The sequence below is a fragment of the Oculina patagonica genome, chromosome 4 (assembly GCF_052425735.1).
Source record: "Oculina patagonica isolate OP01 chromosome 4, crgOcupat, whole genome shotgun sequence".
Lineage (NCBI taxonomy): Eukaryota > Metazoa > Cnidaria > Anthozoa > Scleractinia > Oculinidae > Oculina > Oculina patagonica.
Window position 1 is genome coordinate 1,756,300 of NC_135761.1, and position 23,132 is coordinate 1,779,431.

Sequence of the window (23,132 nt, forward strand, 5' to 3'; positions counted from 1 at the left end):
TAATAAATAATGATTTTATCCTGGATAAATATACAACATATTTATCTTACGTCTTCTTTTCAAACAGGTGGACGTGTACAGTTTTGGTGTACTGTTGTGTGAAATGTGCATCAGAGAACTTCCTGTTCCTGAAGAGATCCATAATCAGATAGGCCAGGTAACTAATGGTGCCTTGCGAGGGCTCATTCAGCGGTGTGTACAAAGGGACCCTGAGACACGCCCTGCCATGAGTGAGGTCATATGCGAACTGGAAGAACTGGCAAAATGCAAGCGAGTGTGAGCTTTTGGAAGAACTAAACGCACGAGCGACGACTGAAATGAACGGTTCAAGGTAAATTGCTGGTCGTAAGGGTAGCTTGTAGGAACTTCGTAGGACTTCAGTAGTAACAATGTAGAAAGCATCTAGGAATCGTGAGATAACCCAGTATGGGCTCTGTGGGAACTTTGTAAGATTATTTATAGGAACAATGTAGAAATCACAAAATATGAAGTATGAACCTTTTAGGAATATTCGAACTCTGTAGAATTTGTATAGGTAATCATTGGTTTCGAGTACAAAAGAAGAGAGTACAATTTGGGATAAATAAGCACGAGTAAATTTTTCTAGGACTAACAAACATTTCTAGTCTTTACGAGTGCTTATTTATCCCAAAATTGCACGTGAAAAATCATGTGATTACTTTTTAATAATATTCATGAAAAATTGCGAGAAAGAAACATGCGCAAATCTCTCGGTTCCTATCGACTTTGATATCTTCGCCCCTCGCCAACTATCAACCGATAGGAACCTCGAGCTCGCCGTCAAATTGTTAAATAGACGGCACCTGTGTTGCTAATCAGATTGCTCATTTTGCCAATAGACGGCAGCTGGGTTATGCTTGTCGCTGATAGAACACAATCGCGTGATTTGAAAAGACAATTATTATTTTTTATTTTTGGCTGAAAAATGCGTGAAATTGTAAGTTTTGGACTGCAATCCTTTTGATTTTCTACCAAAACAGTTATAGACTTCGCGTCATCGTTTTTTACGAGCAATAGTCGACTCGGCTGTCCATCCCTCGTTGACTATTCGCTCATAGAAAACTCGTGCTCGCAGACTTATTGTTAAATAGAAACTTTGTAGGTCTGTATCAACAACTGGGTAACCATCTAGGTACCGGAACGAATCCTGTACGAACTCTGTAGAATATCCGTTTAGAAACAATGTAGGAATCGCGAAGAAACCAGATACAAATCCTGTAAAAACTCCGTAGGACTTCTGTCGGAAGAATGTAGGAATCGCGTAGTAAACAAAGAAAACAAATACGAACTACGTAGGAACTATTGTAGCTAAAGGAGTAGTGTAGGAATCATATAAAAGAAAGAAGAAGGAATCAAGAACTAACCTTGTAGGAACAATGTAAGGAATCATCAACGAAACAAGAAGAAATCAATACGAACTTGTCAGAAACTCTGTTGAATTCCTACAAGAACAGTACAATGTAGGAACCAATACAGTCAACCTTATCAATCCGACCACCGACGAGCTACAGAAATAAGATCGTGACTACGGCTCTTACTCGTAACCCAACAAATGCAACTGACACATATCTTACCAGGCTTTTGGGTGGTCGAATCAAAACTGAACAAAAGGAAAAGAAAGGCTGGACATGCTAAAAGTGGTCTTGGGTCGTATCTGTAAAATTCAACTTAGCTGAGCTTCTTTGTCGAGCTAGTTGGTCGTATTAGTGGGTTAGTTGTTTTCCACACTTTGCCACAGTTCCATTTAAGGAATCGCGATGGAAGCCAATAGGAACCTGGTAGGGACCCGGAAGGAATTTTCTATATAATAAACGGGCATAATGAAAATGCTCCTCAGTTTTGAGGGCTGGCAACCATTGTTATACGTGCTAATTTTTCCCGCGAAAATGGGCACATTTACTGGCTAGTATTAAAATGATCACATGACATCTTTCAATACAATAAAGCTATTTCCCGCTAAATGTCCATGAGCGGGCAACAAATCTAGGACGTTTATTATACCTAATCGTACCTTTTTGGTACGCTTCGGCGGCATATCAGGCGAGTTTGGTCGAGCCATGGTTCGTATTTTGGCGAGACGCAGTCGAGCCATAATACCCATGGTGAGACCAAACGAGCCTGATATGCCGTCGAAGCGTACCAAAAAGGTACTATTAGGTATTTACCGTACCCAAATTCAGCCAAAAATCCGGTGATATTATTCGATCTGTTGAAGCCATGCTTGCCAGACACGTAGTACAAAATGTGTTGACCTGCTTGTATTGATACTTTTTTGGTCTTCAACACTTTTATCAAGTCCTCTTCTTACATTTTTTTACTCGTTTGTTTGGAGTTTCATTCCCTAAATTTTCAAAATCCAAATTTAGCGAAAAATTTGGAAACTCCGACTCCATTGTTTCAGTGTGAATGTTTCAGTACTCGTCGGCAAACATCGCGCAATTGGCGAGCGCGCTCAAGTTTAGTTTTGGCGGGAAAGTTTTTCTCATTTTACGACCGGTAAACACCAGCTAATTAAAAATACTAGTTTCTCTTTTATTGGTAAAACCTCTTTTCAATTCATCGTACAGAAACACTACTTTAATTCAAAGTAACCGTGATATGGTGGCATATCAGGTCAGTGACTTGATATCGTAGGATATCAGGACAGTAGATCGCGCTTCTGATTGGCTACTTGCGAATTTGGGTACGGTAAGAGGGCAAAGTGCCCTGTAACCTTGAAACTTTTATCCGCCTTTGCTAACAGACAGATTTGGCTATGGAGGTATATCTATGACAAAATTCAATACTCAGTAGTTGAAATAAAATCATCGAAATCAGGAATGCATCATTTCAAAGTTGAATGGCAACAATCCGATTCAGCAAATAGCCATAATGCAAAAAGGCAAAACGCCAGAAGGCAGAACGCTAAAAGGCATCATACAAACAGGCATCACGCTAATAGGCATAACGCAAACAGGCATCACGCAAGTAGGCAAAACGCAAAGAGGCATAACGCAAGTAGGCAAAACGCAAGGAGGCATAACGCAAACAGGCATCACGCAAACTGGCATCACGCAAGTAGGCATCACGCAAAGAGGCATCACGCAAGTAGGCAAAACGCAAACAGGCATCACGCAAACAGGCATCACGCAAGTAGGCATCACGCAAACAGGCATCACGCAAGTAGGCAAAACGCAAACAGGCATCACGCAAAGCAAGAATTTTTTGAGGGGATCGTTTTCTTGGGGAGCTTGGAAACGAGGCTTGATTTGGTAGCCGAGCCTTTTTCCACGATATCGAAATTTTCGCAAAATATCCACTCAAACGTTTTGATAGTATCAGATATTTGTTTAGAATTGTCAAGCGATTCCAAAAATGTTTTTACACACATAGACGGTGGTGGTTTTGGCACAAATCGCGACAACTCGCTCGGCTCGCCCGGGCTCGCCCGAGCTCGCCTCGCTCCTTGTCGAGATTAGTGACCAAAACCACCACCGTCTATGTGTGCAAAAATCGCGAGCGGCACCCAAAATCTCTGCGGCTTGAGCGCTCACAAATCTCAAGCTGCCTTGCTGTGCCAGAATTATTTTTTAATTGAACAAAAGGCACATCAGTGTAAATGGAGTGGGAAAGAGAATGCGTTATGGCCAAGGGCCCCCGAACGAGAAAGTTTTACACCCCAACTGATGAATTTTACGACTCAATTCTGGAACGCTACGAGGTTTTAGACGTGACAAAAAAAATACACGCCATGGTTGAAGAAACTCACACCGTAATGATTGCCCCCTTAAGAAGCGCAAGCATTTTGAAAAAAAAGAGTTTATTACATTTTTTTGACCCAAACCACAACCGCCTTCGGCACGTGCCTTGCACGCCAGAAACAGGGGTGCCCAAGGGGTCAATACCTGAAGACGTGTACAAATATGTGACAGGCTATTTAAAATCAATGCAAAGAAAAAGTGCCGAAGATTTTTCAAAAGTAACGTCATTAGAAATTCTCGAAATATTTATGTTAATAGTGAACAAAACAAAACCAGAAAGAGATTTTTTTGAAATATTGATGGAAACAGAATTTAATTATAAAAACAATATGAATGTAAAAAAACCCGAAGTTTTTGGTAAAAGTGCAGAAAGGGTCTTGCCCCGTTCTTTTCAGAACTACCCCCCCATTAATGAAAACGTCAAAAACGAGTTATTTATACCAATAACTACCCTTTTACCAAAAAGCTGGCTACATTGTCTTTTTCTCACAAACTACAAAGAATCTTTTTTCAGGCTTGCTGAAATATATGACCTGGTGTACGATCTGGAAAAAATCCCAGAAAACTTAAGAAAAAGAAAGCTGCAATCGTTATGCAAAGCATGGTTAAAACTAACAAAAAAATCGGGAAAGCAGGCGTGGAAATGGTAAAAAAAAGGAGGAAAATGTGAGTGGCTTTCACATTCCTAACTTCCTGAAGCAGATTCGCCGGACCCGACAGTGTACCAATCGTTGTATGGCGCCATTGTATTAAATTACAACCAACCTTTAATTGCTGTGCCAGAAACAATTCCTATTGAACAAATGCTCTTATTGAGTAAACGAAGATGGGAAGAGGGAGAACTGGAGAAATTAACTTGAATGTAAAGAAAAACTTGAAAAGATCTCGTGGAAAAGCGTTTACAACCTACAAAAAAACTAAAGAAAATGAAAAACAAATAACAATCTTTTTAACAGACGAGCTGATTGAAAAATTAAAAAAATTAGACAGCAGTGTTGTCGCAAACGTTTTAACAAGCTAAACAAAACTTGCACGCTCCGGTGAGTGCATAAATTAAGAATATTTTAAGCAGGAACAACTCAATCGGCGGGTGATTTATTATGTTTTGCTTCTTCTATGGCCTCAACGACTTGATATGTTATTCTTCTGACATTCTTCTGCCAAGCAGGCTCAAAAAGTTCGGTGAAAATAAAGAAAATTGCATGGAACACAGCGATCATTTTGAAACTCTTCGTATGTGTTTTTTGCGAGCTATGATAAATTAACAACAATATTCAATTTAACAAACGCTCAAATATATACCATGACATATTGTGCTAAGAACTTTCTAGCACATTAAAGAACAATATAAGATCACGGTGAGTTTATTCTCATCGTGTCATACACTATTTTTAGTTAATAGGTGATTCCCCGAGTGTTAACACACACAACAGATTACAGAGTAAAGAAAATGACATCATTAAGCTATTTTTAGTGACAATGACTCACAATTGGCCGTCACGTGCATTAAATCAAAAGAACAATAGTTGTGCACGTGTAAAACAATAGATTTTACATTCCTGAGTGCTTAGAACTCAGATTTTAAGCACACAGGAATGAAAACAACTTACAAAAGTCTAAAAATATCATTCGGGTAATACCCCGACTTTGTACACCCACGCACGCAAACACACAAAAAAATTTGCATGCCGCTGTGGGTCACGCAATTTCTCGCTGTTCGCTTCAACTTAATTGTATTTTTTGCACACTCAGATTTAATCCTTTCGACTCGGCTGAAAGTCACTTTAAGTGCGCTGTAACCTTTTATTTTGCCTCGTTCAGGCAATTAACAACATCGCGGGTTATGTATCGAATATTTTTTTGACACTCGGGCGTGAAATATTCAAACACAAAGTAAACGACAAGATGAGCGCAGACAATCATTCTTTTATAAAATGAAAAAATGTTTTATTGGACTGAAATTTTATTTCGAAATGTCGGTGGCACTTTCGAGAAGTTTTTTTTCCAATCTTTTGCGTTCTTCTCTCTTGATTTCTTCCCGAATTTTTCCGATGTCTGGCTGGAGTGAATTTGTTTGTGTTTTTGCAAAGTTTGAGCGTAAAGTATCTTTAAGTTGGCGATAATTTTGCATTTCTCGTGTGATCAGTTGAAACTCTTTGTCAGAAACAAGATTATCATTCAGAGCTTGTGAGACAGAGCTGTTTATCGAGTCATGTTTTGCAACAGCCAGAGCGAGGATTCTTGAGTGCTTATTAACTTTACGTTCAAGCTTTTTGTTGATAACTGACAGGCCAGTGGAAGCTGCGCCAGATATACCTGCTACTGCTGCAACAGGAACGCCGATAACAATTCCAACACCAGTAAGTGAAGTCGCAACAGCTCCAGAAGACAGAGCTGCCGTCACGGCGCCAAGACAGACCACGGAATAGTGAATAACTTTCCGGACTTTTTTATATTTTTTTAACACAAGCCTGTAATGCTCAGCTTCAGCGGATATTTCTTTTTCAATTTTACTTATTTCAGTCAGCCGAAAATTCTCGGCATTTGTTGGGAGGCTTGGATAAAGTTGTGTTTCTTCGCGATCACCATAAGCAGGGGCACTCGGGAGAACATTAGCAGATGACATGGTCTCGTATACAATAAAAAAATATTAATTTAATTCTAATTCAAAATGCAGCGGAGCTCCAACAAAGTCAAACTTACTGCCAGTTTTGTCTTTGACGGTCAATGTGACACTGTTCACACTCTGAACAGCGTCGATTCGACGTGAATTATTGATAAAATTTTGAGGGTAATGAACCAAATCATAAGGTTTTCCGGTTATTGGTACACAAGCGAGAATGTCACTTGGCTTTCCATTATACAAGTTATTTTCTTTGGAAAGTAAATCGCAGTGAATGTAATAAAAGTCTGGTATAGTAAAATCTTCAATTCTTGCGTTAGCAGCATCAACAATTGTGTTCTTAAAAAGTTTAGAAAGATTTTTATCAAAAGAAAAGCTTTCAATATTTTTTGTTTTTGTTATTGAAAAGCCTCTTTTTAAATCATCCCTTTTTACTGTTAGCTTTTGTTGATCTTTGAACTTATTAGTCAGGTAAGTTGTAATTTCATCAAAATTGTAGTTGCCTGGAAAAAAAACAGCAACATTGTTGCTCACATTGTTTTGTTTAATGCTTATGGAGCCAATTTCTTTCAGATTACGCCAGCTGTTTTGTAACGAGCATGACAGCAGGCTGATAAACCTTGGTTTTTCAATTGGCTGGTCAAAGTAAACAGCTTCCCCGTTGGAACTCGCGTCGATTGTGAGCACAACCATCTTTATAATTATCTTTTGAAAAATAAATCTTTAATATAAAATGGCGCCGCCTATTCCGAGAGCTGATGACATTTCTCAATCAATTTTTCTTGATTCCAAAGAAAGAGATTTTATGAAGTGGATGAAAACCCCAGAAGCAACTAAAATTTCTGAAGCGGCAAAAGACAATGCATGGAAATCTTTTCTTGCAAAATATCCAAACGCTGACCGAACAAAATTTGTTGCACAGGTTGAGTTCGCGTACAACCACACAGCAACGGCAGACATTTATTACAAGGCAGAGCAAGGCCATTTGATAAATGTTTTTGGCTCTGACAGCAAATATTGGAGCCCAGAGATGAAAAAAGCACTGGGGGTGAATCAAATTTCAGGCGGTTTTCCACAACAGCTGTCACCAAGCGGCGCAAAAGGCTCATCTTTGCCAATTCCCGCGGTTGGATTTCACGAAGCCGCACCGAGTTTGAAAAAAATATTTAACAGCAAAATCAACATCTACGTAACACCAGATCAATATTTCACAACGAAATTAAGAGAGATTTTTCAAAAAACAAAACTGAAGCATACATCAGGAAAAGAGTCAAAAAAGTGGCTTGCGGGGCCTAACATGGCCTATTGGCCCCAGCAACTTAACTTTGCGGTATGGTGCGCGACAACAGGCTGCGGTATAAGTCGAGATATTTTCGATGAAGAGCACTCAGCTCTTAGCTTGCCACCGATTGTGCGTAATTTTTATCTGTTTCACGTTTATTTCACGATAAGGCGAATATTGTTTCAGATGGGGGGAATTCAGAGCGTAAGCGCCTTGCCAGGCGACCCAACTTTTAGCCAGTTCGACAACAAGTACGACGTGGCTTCGTACAAAAGAATATGTGCTGAGTTCGGTGTCGACCCGTCAAGCGATTTTCGTTTTACAACAGGTGCAAACCACGGACTTGGTGCTATTTATATCTGGATTTCAAGCAATGGTATACAAAAAAACTGGAGCAAAATACCCCGATTACGATAAATTTTCGGATGAAGGTGGAACTGCAAGCGACGGTAACCTTATTTATTACATTCAGCCAGATGATTCTGCAGCATCACAGGCTGACTGGTTTTGTGCAAATGCAACGCAAGGGCTTACTCAGGCGGGTTTGTCAAGAATAAACCAGTCAATTGAGGCTTTTGTCTACTGTATTCTGGGTTCGCAGGTCAACGTTCGAAGTAGCATACTTGGAACAGGCGGCCGTGCAAAGGAAGCGCAAAGTGAGTTCCTCGTGTTGGTTGAAGACGCTATAAGGCAACCTGATCTGGCAAAGTCGGTCCAAAGATACCAACTCGCCATCGACCAGGCTAAGGTTCGGCTTAACCTTGCAGTCTGCCCAGGTGCCTGGCTGATGCCCGCTCGTATGGTGATAAACACAGAAAGCGTTGTTGGTTACAATAACCAGCTTAAGCAGGCTGTTGTTGGGATGAAATTAGGAGTGAATGATGAGGTTAATAAAGCTACAAAAAAAGCAGCTCTTAAACTGATGGCGGGGGGAAAATCAAAAATCAACCCACCAAACAGCCACCCTTCAAATCCTATACACAAGAGCGCCACAGCAAAAAAAAATCAGGGACTCGCCGCAAGCGCTGCTGAAACACAAGCTAGCAACGCGCAAAGCGCTAAAGCTACGAAGGCCGTAGCCAATGATTCACACGAAATAAACAAAGCAACTGTCGCTGTTGGTGCGGTTGGAGCAGCAGCTTTGCTCTACACCCTTATGCGCTAACGTCTCTTTTTGATGTATTTTTCAACAAGAAAAGCAACCACAGCAAGGATAAGCAGCCAGGTGTGCTCTGCAAGAAATCCAATTACTTGACCAGCGGTTTTGAAAAGAAATTTCGCAATCGAGCCAATGAGACCAGGCAGAGCTGATGCTACCTTTGAGCCAATATCACTTAGGCCTTTCCCCAACGCTTTGCCGGTTGCCTTCAACGCGTTTGTAATGGTTCCAATAACAGAACCAATCGTGACACCAGCAGCAAGAAGTATTGCTGTTACTGTCACGCCATATTTTTTGAAGATCTCTTTGATCCTCTCACGAAGTGGAAGCGCCCTTTCTCTTTCTGCAATCTGCGTTTGCAAACGCCCGAGCTCCTCGGTTCTTTCCGCAACTCTTTCTTCCGCGGCTTGTTTGTCAGTGGGGGAGGCATTCTCATCCTCAATAATTTTTTTGTCTTCCTCGTTTTGGCGCTTGAGCTCATCTTCTTGCTCTTTAAGATCATCCAACGCTCTTGTATCGTTGAGCCTTTCTTGCAAAGTGTTTCTTTTGCTCTCTATGGCAGCGAGGCTTGCCCTTAGTTGGTCGGCTCGTGTTTGTTCTTTTGCCTTCTGATTTGCTTGTTTTTCAAGAGCAGCAACTTCTTTTTTTGTGTTTTCAAAATCAGTTTTATAGTTTTTAATCCGTTGCTGCTGCTCGCGCAATTCTGATTCATTTTCAACATTTGACCCAAGTTGATCTTTCTTGGCTTGGGCTCGCTCGAGTTTTATTCTCAGATCTCTCATTTTTTGGACGGCTTTTTCTCTTTCTGATGCGATTTTTTGGGCCTCTTGAAGTTGTTTTTCAGCTTCTCTTAATCTTTGGCGTTCATCTCTTATGCTCTCATTGTCTTGAGCAATAAGATCTTCAGCTGACGGCCCAAGTTCATCTTTGAAGCTGTCTAAAAAGTTTTTCATGAAGCCTGACTCATTATCTTTTAGAATCTTGTACTCGCCTTTTTTAGTTCCTATAGCAACAATTTTCCCCTCATTTTTCCCAGTGCCTCTTCTAATTCTAATTTTTTCAAAATTTGCTTTGGGAAATTTGCCTTTTATCGTGTCTACAGCTTTTTTAAGTTTTTGCCGCAAAAAACTTTCTTTTTGAAGATCACTTATCGAAGGGGTTCTTTCAAGCAAAGGTGTTTCATCATATGATGTGTCTGGCAGCCCGCTCTGTTCGTGCTGCATCGTTTGCATTTCATGTTGTTCACCCCCATGGTAGGGTGTGGATGCCTCCCCGGGCTGAAATGGTCGGGTTGTGTCGACCTCTTGTTCCTCTTCATCATCGTTATCACTGTTGTGGTCAAGATCTTGGTCCAAATCAGGGTCCTCGAATCCAAAATCACCACCACCTGTTGCCATCGCTTAATTTATATATATATATTTTCAAATTAAACTTTTCAATTTAACAATAAAACCAATCGAGAGATGGCTGCTGTTCAAGAAAACCTTCGACCGGGACGCACAGAGAAAATACTCGGCGCACTGAAAGCCGAGCGCGCGGTAAAACGAATCACTTTTGACCGCACAGAAGCCAATCCAGAGGAAACGTTGTATGTTTCAGTGCCCAAGCTGAACGAAAACGAGGTCATTGTGCCTGGCTCGCTGGCGCTGCGCTTCAACATCGACTTGAGCGGAGGCCATGGCAACAACTTTCTGGTTGACAACGTCAGCCGAGCTCTGGTCGACAAGTTTGTTGTAAAGTACGAAGGCACTGTCGTGCAGGACACGGTGGGCTATGACATCTACAAAATATTTGAGGATTTTTTCCTTTCGCAGGAGGAGCGCGACGACAGGGTGCCAGAGGGCATTCAGAGCGAGGACCTCAACAAAATTCGCTCAAATGCTGGCGATAAGAAAACTTCAGGTGTGGACGCAGAAAAAAAGCTGAATGAGATATATGGAAATAAATACCGCATCCGTCTGGATCACCAGATTTTAACTGACCACGGGGCATTTTATCCTCAGGCACTATACAACGATCTTGTGTTCGAACTGAAGCTCGCGGCAGCCGAACATGTGGTCAGAGGCTCAGATACAACAAAACTGAAATACAAGTTGACAAACATCCAGCTGGAGTACGAGATGATAAGAAGCAAGGAAATTGCAGATGAAGCGTTCAGCGCTTATTCGGGCGGCAAAGAGTTCGCTTACGACCACATCCAGCGTGATAAAGTGACGACTTTTGCAAAAGGCTCCGACACACGTCTGAATCTAAGGGTCAACCCGCAGAGGAGGTCCATGAAAGGTATCTTGCTCCTATTTATTGAGCAATATAACAAAGGTGCAAGGAGCTCGGAAAAGTACATTAACCCGGACCTTACAAAAGTAAGCATCACTGTCAACGGCTCGCCAAACATGCTGTACAACAACGGCATCGAAGGAATGGACATTTGGGGAGAAGTTAAAAGATTCTACATGAAAGAAAAAAATAAAACGCAGCACATGACTCTGCAAAAGTTTTACACAGAAGACAAGTTTGGCCTTCTTATTGATCTGCGTTCCATGGCTGACCACTCGATGCACGGAAGCGGCACGCGCCTTGTGAACACAAAGGATGGTGTCCAGCTTGAGCTAGAGAGGAAAGCAAGCGGCTCAGGTAATTTGAACTGCCACATTTACGTAATCAGCGACGCCCAAATGAATATAATTGGCAGGCAGTTAGATTCTGTGCTTTTATAATATAAACGAACGAAGATGGATCCTGCCAATATACCCTTCAACGCCCTCATTGTGGGACCAACGAACTCAGGAAAAACAAGATACGTGGTCAATCAGCTTTGTGGCCCTTTCCGAGGCAAGTTTGACTACATCGTGCTCATCTGCCCGACTTTCGAGCACAACAAGACTTATTATCGCTTTGCTGAGGAAGATCTTCGATTTTTTGTTTTCATTTGCGAGCAGCACGAGGTGGAATCTTGGTTAAGGCTTTCAAGATTTCTTTTTGAGGGTACGAACACGCTTATCATCCTCGACGACTGTGCTGCATCGAAAGATGTAAAGGGAAGAACGGGTGAATTGGTGAATCTTGCTTTCTCTGCTCGCCACGCAGGCTTGAGCATATGGGTGTTAACTCAAAAAATGACAAGCATAACAGCCTCATTCCGCGAAAATGTGGCGGCAATCGTTTTCTTTTACACCCCCTCTGCCAAGACCACGAAGGCAATCTTTGAGGATTACGCTGGCGAACTTGCCAATGAGGATTACAAAGAAATCATTTTAAAGCTAAAAAAAAATAAGTTTTCGCATCTTGTCATTTCTCATCGCCACCCTTACGGAACAATTTTTTTTTATTGAACATATTTTTTATAGTAATAAATGGCTGACCCTTTCGCAACTTCTCCTCCCGAGAGCGTCAAGGGCGCTGCAAGTGAACAAGAATTAGCTTCCGTAATGGAACTGCTAGGAGCTGAACCAGAAAGTACAGAAAGCGCTATGGTACTCATTCAAGGCCCTGACATTCCTGCTTTGCGTGAACGGCTTGCAATCCTTGTTTCAACAGGAAAAGCCAAAGAAGCAATCGGTGTGCAGCTGACATACGAGCAGGTGAAGCGCTTGACAGATAAAGAAGTTGAAAAGTACTTCAAGAGATATGAGGCATACGTTGGATCCAAAACAACCGACAGCTTGATTGACAGCTTTATTTTTCTTGTTACCAAAGTCGTTGGTAAGGCCGTAAATATCAAGGACGTCAATGATTATCAAAAGGAACTCAAAAACGACTACATTATCAGTAAAGAGCTGTCCACTTTGGCAGGCGGTCTGGCTTTGAAATGCGGCCGCTTTCTTGCCGTTGCAAATGCTGCGCTCATCACAACAAAGCACATTGATTTAAACGAAGCTACAAAGTCGCACACTTCGCTGTGCGAAACCAAAGGTGCTTCCAAAGATGCGGACACAAACACTACTGAAGATTTTTCTGAGCAATGCTAAAAAAATGCTAAGTAATTACTGAACAATGCTTAGCAATTGCTTAGCAAAAAATCTTGCCGAGCAATTTTTTATTTAAATATTATTTTTTTTTATTATAAATGGCCGAGATCGAACAAACTCCGATCGCTCAAGAAGAACAGAAACAAGTTACTTCAACAACTCCAGCAACAAAGCCTGCCAAAAATCCAAAGCGAGTGGCTGCTGGCAAGCTTGCAGCTGAAAAAACAAAACAGGCTCGTGAAGCACAGAAAAAAGCTGCTGTCGAGGCTGCTGCAATAATTGCAAAAGAAAAGGAAAAGAAATCTGCATCTGCTAAGCGAAGTGTAACTCCGAGCCCTTTGGGCACGCCCGTGGAACCAGCTCCGACCGAGGCTCAGCCGCAATCAAGCGGTCTCACCACAAATCAATGGATATCTTTGCTTGGTATCGGCGTTGCAATCGTTACAACTTATGTGAAACGCGAAGACATAAAAGCCTTTATAAACGAAAAAAGAAGTCCAACATTTAAAGCTCCACCAACTCTTATAACTGATGACTCACAAGGGATCCCAGAGGGATCCCGCGCTTTGCGCGACACACAACCAACAGGACGCGAAGCGCCGGCGCCCCTTGGGCACCCTTCGACAATCCAAAATGTCATTAGACCTCGCAAACAAAGAGGAATCCGTCCGATGGATTAAAAAATTTCTTTTGAACATTTATTTTTCATTTATTATACCGACAATGTCCAAAACAATGACCGACACAATGCCAGACACAATGACCTACAAAATTGAGATTGAAAAAGCATTGAAAAAATATTGCGAAATGCGCTATGAACTTGAAAATGATATTTTACGTTTTAAAAGGGCTTATGAGGTTTTAAAAGAAATTGCAACCGCGTGTGAAAAAATAGAAAATGAAGAAGAAAGAAAAGAGAAGCTTGAAGAAGTTAGAAGTTTGCAAGATGAAAATTTAAGGCTTCAAGATAGAAGTTCAGTGATGCTTTTTGAAATGACAAAAAAAATGGCTGCTTTAATTCAGTAATTTTCAAATTAAAAGCAAGCGATTTTCTAATGTATGCCTTTACCAATTAAAATTATTTTTAATTTAAAGATTTATTTTTATTTTATATCAAAACGCCATGTCCGACAACAAGCTCGTGAAAACGCTCATGGATGCCGCCACCATTACAGGTCTCGCCGCCGGAATCGGTTGGGCTGCCAAAAAAGTTGTAAAAGAAAACTTCACATCCGACCCAAGCAGCAGTTTTATGAACTATGTAAAGTTCACAGCCGTCATGGCTGGCAGCGTTGCACTTAAACAGTATCTCGAGGACCAGAAAATTCTCCCCACCAATTAAAAAAAAATATCATAATATACGAACAAAAACACACAATGGCAAGCGTAGCGATTATGGCTGGCGGAGCTATCTTGAACGCTGCTGCTTTCATTGGCGGCAATTACCTTGCTCGAGCTTTGGGTGGTGGAGATGACGCCGCTTTGAAAGAAAAAGAAAGGCACGACAAAGCTCTAGAGGCTTACCAGGCAGCTTACGCTAAATACTCTCGAGACCGCACCAAGCTCCTCGACTGGATACAAACCAACGCGGAAATAAAAGAGCAGGCCAAACAGAACTTCACAAACACTGACTACGCTTTCAAACTCTACAACCAGGCACATCCTGACAAACAAATGATTCCTCCGAAAGAGCCCAAGTTCTCTGATTTTTATCAGCCAAGCGAGCAGCAGAAACAAGGTGAACTGATGTTCGTTGGCGCTGGCGCGCTTGCACTTGGGTACGCTGCCTTTCGGTTTCTTTAAACGTTTCTTTTTTTTCTTGTATACGCATGGATGCAAAGATCTCGAAAGTCTACTATAGCCCCCAGGGCTACTGGAAGGGAATTGCAGCGATAAAAAAATTAGCCGAGGCTGCCAAGGTTTCCGAAGATGCCGCAAAAAAGTGGCTAGTTAAGCAGGCCCTTTGGCAGATCTACCTTCCGGCACCACGATACGTTCCTCGCCCAAAATTCGATGTTTCTTCTCCAAACGCGGTCCACCAGGCGGACCTTCTTTTTCTGCCACACGACAAACTGCCGCGAGGGCGAAAAGTTTACAAATACGCGCTGACTGTTGTTGACGTTGCCAGCCGTTTCAAAGAGGCCGAGCCTTTGACCTCCAAAGATTCAACTGAGGTTGCAAAAGGTTTTCAGACAATTTACAGGCGAAGTGCACTAAAATGGCCACAGATGCTGCAAGTTGACCCTGGTCGCGAATTCATGGGAGCTGTTACTAAAGAAATGGAAAATCACAAAACCTATATTAGACGCGGGCGTGTTAATATCCACAGAGATCAAGCTATTGTTGAACGTTTTAATCAAACACTGGCAGGGCGCCTGTTTGGTTATCAGTACGGTGTCGAGATGAACCTGCCATCTGGCCAGCGGTCGACAGCGTGGGTAAAAAGGCTTCCAGAAGTTGTTACCGCTCTGAACAACGAAGTTACCAGTCTTACTGGAAAAAAACCTGCTGCTGCAATCAAAGAAAAGGCTGTTTCGTCAAAACCGTCCTCAAAATATACAAGACCTGTTGGCAAGAAAGAAAAAAACTCCCCTCTCTCGTTAATGTGCGCTTCCTCTACCAACCTGGCGAGCTGGAAGGCGGCGTAAAAAGGGCAACAGATCCGATTTGGTCATTAAAAGTCTACAGCATCGAAAGGTCTGTTACTAAACCTGATCAGCCAGTGCTTTATTACTTGCACGATGGTCCAAAGCGCGGCTTCGTGCGTGAAGAATTGCTTGTTATTCCTCCAAATACACAGTTACCACCAGAAAAGCTATAAAAGTTCTGTTTCGCAAAACTTATACCCGTAAGCATTTGTATGTATCCCATCATCCGCTATCCTTCGCTTTGAGTCAAAAGGCGACAGCGAGACTTTGTTGAGATGCATTCCGTAAATCTCATGACCCTCGCTTCTAAGTATGTTCATTCCATGCCATAACTGCTTTGTTCCAAAAAGCGTTTCTAAATAATTTTCGTGCAAGATTTTCTTTTTTACCACACACTTTTTTACTCCTTTAGCTTTCTTTATTTTTTTTTGGTCTTCTGTCAGTATTGAATACATTTTTGGCCTCAAACAGACACACTCTGAAATTGGTGTTCCTGCGCATTCGTCTTTCATTTTTCCCAAGACCTTTTTGTTTTCGTATGAATGAAGTGAGTGCTCTTTTGGGTAGTCGCTTGTGTCGTATAGAGTTTTGTTTTGATAAATATCTTCGTAAATATCCTCTGTTTCAATCTCCAGAAGAAGGCTGTCAGTGTCTGTATACAAAAGCTCGCAGCGCTGCCCGTACTCCATTTTCATTTCGTTGTAAAAAAAGTCATACATCAAAATCTTGCTTACGTCAAGGATAGTCATACCTGTGTAGACAGGTTTATTGAGAAAAAGTCTGCTTTTCCGCATGTCTATTCCGACCAGATCGTTTGAAAACAGAACGTGTCTTGAGTACAATGGACTGGCAACCAGTTTTCTTATTTTGTTCGTTTCGTCGCTTCGCGCTATTTTTATGTCAACACGGTTACGCAGGTTTTCCATTGTTTTTCCGAAAACTGAGTTATTCATTAGCTTGTAAAAGTTTTTTTCAAAGTCGTTTTTCGCTTTTTTCCTGAATTCTGTGTTCATCTTTATGTACGGCTCCATCCAACATTCCTGTTCGAACTCCAAAACCCTGTGCACTTTTTTGAGTTTCATTCCTTGTTTCAAATAAAACTGCAAGTTTCGATAATGCACAACATAATTAGTTTTGTCTTCAAGAGTTAAAACAAGCTTTTCGCTGTCTGGTAGGTCAAGATCGAGGTTTTTTATCAATTTCTTTTGGTAAGGTGAAAACAAGTCCTTATTTATTTTCTTTTTCTCAGGAGCTAATGGGTAGCTATTGTGCTCTTCGTGCAGTTCAGCAGGGTATTCAAGCTCTACCTCCAATATCCAGCCAGTTTTTGCAGACTCCTTTTTCCTCATGATTTCTTTTTCAGTCGGCATAACTCTTTTCCATCTAAAACCACTTTTTGGCAGTGGCTTGCTCATTGCCCACCCATAAAGGTTGTTCGCATCAAGGTACATTATGTATTTTTTTGGCTTGCTTGGATCGTAGCCTTCAACATAAGGATTGTTTGCCTTTGCGTATCTCTTGCTAACCATGGAAATACCTCCTCTTATTCCCCTTTCGACAAAGAGATGCATTTCTGAGTCTGTAAGGAGCTCAAGCTGCGCGCCTGTCTTTTTCAAGAGTGCGTCCCAAGAAAGGCCAGGCGATGTAAAATAGTGAGCTGGATCGAGGCCATAGTTTTCTTGGCATATATTTCGAAAGTTCTCAAAAACATCAGCCAAAAGAGTTACGTCAGTTTTAACGTACAAATTGTGGTAGTCGCCCAGCGTTTTGCATCCAAAAGCTTCCCATACCCTCTTTGCGTGATCGTACTCTTCGTCTGTTATGTGCTCGTCGTTTAGCTTGCTGTAAAACTTTTCTTTTTCAGGCAAACTTGTTTCGCTAAATCTATCCCATGAGTCCATGTACTCGTACGGATAGATCCCCTTTTTGAAAAGAAGTTCAAAATTTTGTGAAGTAAGAGATTTTGTTATTTTCAATGACTCCTTCGGTGTTGCGCTTACAAGTGAATCGAGGCTTCCTTGTAGAAAGTTTAAGCTGTCAATGAAACGCAGACCTCCTACTGAAAATGTGATGTATTTCTCCATGTTGTTGGCGACGCATTTCACCTCTTTATGTGTCGCTTGCGACAGCTTTGACATCGCTTGCATTAAATGGTGCGCATCATAGCCCCTCAGGTTGTGAAATACAACTGGTATTTGGTCCGTCTTTGGTTTTATTCGCATTTTCAGGTTGCATGCGTTGTGCGCTGCTCCTCGAAACTTGCCTGTTATGTGGCAATGGTCTTTTACTGCATCTCTGAAGTTTTGCCTGAGCAAAGGTTGCCCACAGCATAAGCAGTCATCTTGTTCTTCTGCAGCTTCTTTGTGCTCTTCTTCTGTCAATCTTTTTAGCATGAGAAACGAACTGTAAAGCGAACTGTCATTTTCTTTCTTTACATCGTAAAAACATTTTTTGTGCCATTGCCCATCATAAGTGTATACGCTACCTTCTTCACTTTCCCACACAGGTAAAGAGTCTAAAAAGTAATCTTTTATCAAACTTTTTTCACAAATATGGCAATCAGTTGCATTTTTAAATTTTACCCAATCTTCTGAAGTCATCACAAGAGGTTTTGGCAATGACAAACTATTTCTTATTATTTTCTCTTCCTCTTGAAGACAGTTCAAAAACACTTCAACAGCATTTTCACCTCTGTAGACTACTGGCCGTTTGTTTCTGCCGTCACTCCTTACAACTGTGTAAGCAAAACCACATGCCTCATGCTGTTCTGTCTTCTCGGTGTAGCTTTTTTGCTTGCTCTCTGGCCCAATCTCGCAGCCTGAAATCTTTCTGACCAAAGCCTCAAAGTCAGCATATATCACGTAAGGCGCTCTCATCTGTTTGTGATGATTTTGGAAAGAAAGGGTGTTTTTCCCCTCTTCCGGCATCTCGATCCTTGTCGGCCTGCCGTTCATGCCATTGCAATATTTTTCGTGGTTCTCGAGCAAGTCCGCTCTTGTAAAACCGGTCAAGCACAACATGCAAAAGTGTTTTTTGGTTGCATTTTTTGTCTGATCAAAAAGCAGAGCGCTTACTCTTTTTACAAAACAGTAATGCTGAATTAATCCTGACTCTATTAATATAAGGTTTATACGAGGGATTGTTTTTTCTTTTTTGCTTATTCTGTGCACAATCACACGATTGTCTTCCCAGCCGAACACATTTATTGCGAGGTTGCTGTTTTGCCTCTCGAGTTTGTCAATCTGTTTTACAGGTGTGGGGAAATCGATGCCTCTGTAGTTAATTCCGTCGTTGACCGGATATTTGCTTGGCCTTTGAAGGTTTTTTCCGTACCTTGGAGGAAAAAGTGCAGCTCTCAAAGCCCACTTCAAACATTCGTTATCCCTGTTTTGCACGTTGATTATTGCTTTCTTTTTTGCCAGATTGGCTGGGAGAGGTAAGTAAGTTCCTCCGCGCAATGGCTGATAGCGTGCAACATTTACGTACGCTTCGGTTATTCTTTCAATAACCCAGCCTGAGCCGCGCTCTGATCAAGCCTCAATTTGGCCCTTTGCTCTTTCAATAAATCTTTCGAACTCTTGTATTATCTGTTGTTTATTATTTTCGTTAAAAACGTGCGGTTCTCTTTCTTTAAAATAATGCTTCATCTCTTGTGTTACACCAGTCTCAAAATTTTCTTTTGTGAACTTTATTTGCAACCCAAAGCTTACTTTTACGCTTTTCAAATCTCTTATTTCATTCCTTACCAAATTAACAAACTTTCCTTTTGTTTTCTTTTGAAAGACAAAAAGGTCTTTGCTGGCACGGCCACCCTCTGGTATGGCAATTTTCCACACGCGTAGCCATTCATTAAAATCGGATTGGGCCAGTAAAAAAAGTTTCGTTTCTTTGTGGATTTCTTTGAAATTCACGGAAGTTTTCCTCCATCATAGCTTGCAAAACTTCTGACGAATATCTTGCGGCAGCCATCTGTTGTATATACCAAAGAAAAATATTTGTTCAATTGAAAAATGATTCTGGCACAGCAAGGCAGCTTGAGATTTGTGAGCGCTCAAGCCGCAGAGATTTTGGGTGCCGCTCGCGATTTTTGCACACATAGACGGTGGTGGTTTTGGTCACTAATCTCGACAAGGAGCGAGGCGAGCTCGGGCGAGCCCGGGCGAGCCGAGCGAGTTGTCGCGATTTGTGCCAAAACCACCACCGTCTATGTGTGTTTTTTAGTTTTCTAGTTGACGAATTATCCGAACTTCTGCATACCATTAAACCTCTATATTATGCTTATTTTTCGATGAGCTATGAACACAAAACGGATCGAAATCCGCCAATCACAGCCCACTAGCATGACCTTGTGAACTTGAAGGTCATTTGCATGAAATCAACACGGTTTTACAGCGATTCTTTTTGCTGTCGTCGGTAAACTTGCCAAGCGATTCTTAAAATTATTTCGGTTCCCAAGCAAACGAATTTTACGGGCTTGTGCATAACAAAATCGTTCGTTCTTGCGGGAGTTCTTGCAAGTTGAAAACCGGAGTTTCTCGGAGTTGGCTTCATGCAAATGAGCCCTCAAGTTCACAAGGTCATGCTAGTGGGCTGTGATTGGCGGATTTCGATCCGTTTTGTGTTCATAGCTCATCGAAAAATAAGCGGGCTGAGCCAAATATTTTCCAAGTGCCGCGAACATAGCGGTTTTATGGTATGCAGAAGTTCGGATAATTCGTCAACTAGAAAACTAAAAACATTTTTGGAATCGCTTGACAATTCTAAACAAATATCTGATACTATCAAAACGATTGAGTGGATATTTTGCGAAAATTTCGCTATCGTGAAAAAGGGCTCGGCTACCAAATCAAGCCTCGTTTCCAAGCTCCCCAACGATCCCCCCCCCCCCCAAATTTTTGCTTTGTGTGATGCCTGTTTGCGTTTTGCCTACTTGCGTGATGCCTGTTTGCGTGATGCCTACTTGCGTAATGCCTGTTTGCGTGATGCCTATTTGCGTTTTGCCTACTTGCGCGATGCCTCTTTGCGTGATGCCTACTTGCGTGATGCCAGTTTGCGTGATGCCTGTTTGCGTTATGCCTCCTTGCGTTTTGCCTACTTGCGTTATGCCTCTTTTCGTGATGCCTGTTTGCGTTATGCCTATTAGCGCGATGCCTCTTTGCGTGATGCCTACTTGCGTGATGCCAGTTTGCGTGATGCCTGTTTGCGTTTTGCCTACTTGCGTTTTGCCTACTTGCGTTATGCCTCTTTTCGTGATGCCTGTTTGCGTTATGCCTATTAGCGTGATGCCTGTTTGCGTTATGCCTATTAGCGTGATGCCTGTTTGTATGATGCCTTTTAGGGTTTTGCCTTCTGGCGTTTTGCCTTTTTGCATTATGGCTATTTACTGAATCGGATTGTTGCCATTCAACTTTGGATTGATGCATTCCTGATTTCGACGATTTTATTTCAACTATTGAGTATTTAATTTTGTCATAGATATACCTTCATATAAAACCGGCATTCAGTATTCGAAGTACTTTGTTTTGCTATGTTATAAGGAATCAATGACTGGTCTCTCGGGAAACCAGTAAATGTTGTTTCGTGGAGAAATTGTACATGCGGTAGACGATATAACTGTATTAATTGTTGCAAGGTGGTTGTAAAAATAAGAAAGAACTTTTAAAAAGTTCTAAACATCATTTTATTTACGTTATACACAGCTTGTATTCTACAGAAAAACAGTAGATTGTAAAGCTATATTTAACTAGAATACAATGTTAGAATCCACTAAGAAATTGTTCACGTGGAATTCCTCTACTGCACAGTTATCGCACGCTAATCCACTATTAAAAGTGATAATATCAAGTAGAAAAGCCATTCACAACATTTGCTTTTCCCGCCCTTTTGAGGTAATGAAAATCAACAATCATCTTTTGTCTCACCCAAACAAATCTTCGTTAAAACTATCAAAACAGTTCGAATTCTTGATGATCCAATTACATAAAGTCTAGTGCGGGCACTCGCCGGTTCTCCGAAAACAGTCGTGCCAGCATGACGAAATTACTGTCGCAAAGCAACTTTGGGGACGACAGGACATTATCTTGTTGGGCGATAGCAACAGAAAAAGAAGACAGTCTTAGAGGATTCTAACATGTACAAAATGCTGCTGAATTACACCTGGCTTCAAAGCCTATATAATATACCCTCCAGCAGCTCTTTATAGCTAAGGTATCAAAAAGAAAATAATAGTTGTAACCGTTATTAAAAATCCAAGTTTATAGTGTTTGAAAAACACAGGGATATCTGTACAGTGCAACTCGGGTATCGAGGAACGCATCATCAATTCTAGATCTAAAAACAATAACTAAATTCAGATTTCAAATCCATAACAAATTTTTCAAATTTTAGCAATTCTTTGGTACTGATCACAAACTTCAGTGTGATATAACGGACACTGAACTTCGAGTATACGCATACCGTACGACGAACATTATTATTTTACGCAAAAGTGACTCGAGCTTTAATGCAAAGTCTGCATAGAGGTACGTTAGGGCCTAGTTATGTTGATAACCATCATGGAAAATCAAAAACCTTTTTTGAGGGAGACACCAGCGTTGCGTTGTACAAGTGCCCTCTGTAAAAAAAAAATTGTAAAACAAAACCGATCAGCATATCTATGTAAAAGTCACATAAATAAGTCACATAGGTCACATAAATATTTTCTATAATTTGTTACGATTTGTGATATTTCTATTTCTTTGATTTACTTTAGCTTGATAACTGATTAAAATATAACGTATTTTTTTTTACCATCAATTGCTGTCATTGAGTAGAATCGGACTCATGTAGTGAAACGTGTAACTGCCCTTTGATCTCTCTATATATTCAAGTTATCAAGGTCGCGTACATGGTATATTGATATAAAAGTGAAAAACAAATTGCAAGCAACGAATGTACACTAGCTTTATACGTTGTAACCCCTTTACGAGATCTATGTGAATATTGCATCAGTCCCTATAATCTTGACAAAATCTATAAATAATCACTTCTACTAAGCCAGTATAGTTTCATTTTATAGTATTTACAGAATGCAATCAGCAATGACTTTCCTTGTCAAAAAGACACACGCATTTTTTTCAGGGCGGCCTACAAACAGCGGCCACTACGTCCTAATCAATGTTTTAGAACGATGTTGTTGGACCTTTTGGTGTACGACAGAAGGCCAACGGCGTTATGCCCCAGCCTAAGGACGCGATCATCTGAGCTGAGACAAGTTTTTTATACACAGTCAGTGTGATCTTACCAGTATACTACGAGCAGTCCCTATTTTTTCGCAGTCCGTCGAGCGTGAAGCGAAAAAATAAATGACGACTCTGCGAAAAAATAGGTACTGCTCGTAGTCTATCTTACGAATAATTCAAAAACCTTATAGTGTTCCGGCCGAAGTAGAGCCTATGATCTTCCTCGCGCTTCAAAATCAGGCGCAAACTGGCCAATCGCGGTATTGCATTTTAAAGCAACTCTAACAGGAACTGTATTGCTTTAAAAATCTACATTGAAAATTATTTTACAGGGAAGGGCCTAAAATGTAGGCTAGCACTACCGCATACATCAGGACCAAGGTGACTCGAAAGAAATTTCTTAACGCAAAATCAGTTTTCGCGCCCTAACCTGGAATCATTCCAGAAATTGGCATTTCTAATTCTCTCATT

The 23,132-nt window shown here is 41.1% G+C and overlaps 2 protein-coding genes and 1 long non-coding RNA gene across 3 annotated transcripts in view; 2 read left to right on the plus strand and 1 right to left on the minus strand.

Annotated features, from left to right (window-relative positions):
• LOC144649065 (uncharacterized) overlaps window positions 1-625 on the plus strand; it is an 83,067-nt gene extending 82,442 nt beyond the window's left edge. The window contains exon 4 of the mRNA XM_078508535.1: window positions 68-625. Within this exon, the coding sequence (XP_078364661.1) occupies window positions 68-280 (213 nt within the window). The 3' untranslated portion in view covers window positions 281-625. The remainder of the gene's footprint in view (window positions 1-67) is intronic.
• LOC144649122 (uncharacterized) overlaps window positions 1-22,227 on the plus strand; it is a 111,941-nt gene extending 89,714 nt beyond the window's left edge. Inside the window, exon 3 of the long non-coding RNA XR_013569841.1 lies at window positions 22,127-22,227. This is a non-coding gene — a long non-coding RNA (uncharacterized LOC144649122). The remainder of the gene's footprint in view (window positions 1-22,126) is intronic.
• On the minus strand, window positions 1,016-20,812 carry LOC144651146 (uncharacterized). The gene is made up of 4 exons (XM_078511040.1): window positions 20,447-20,812; window positions 17,730-18,902; window positions 1,386-1,463; window positions 1,016-1,258 (listed from the first exon to the last, which is right to left on the minus strand). Exons 1-4 carry the CDS (start codon window positions 20,810-20,812, stop codon window positions 1,016-1,018), a joined length of 1,860 nt encoding a protein of 619 aa, XP_078367166.1.
• Window positions 22,228-23,132: the final 905 nt, after the last annotated feature.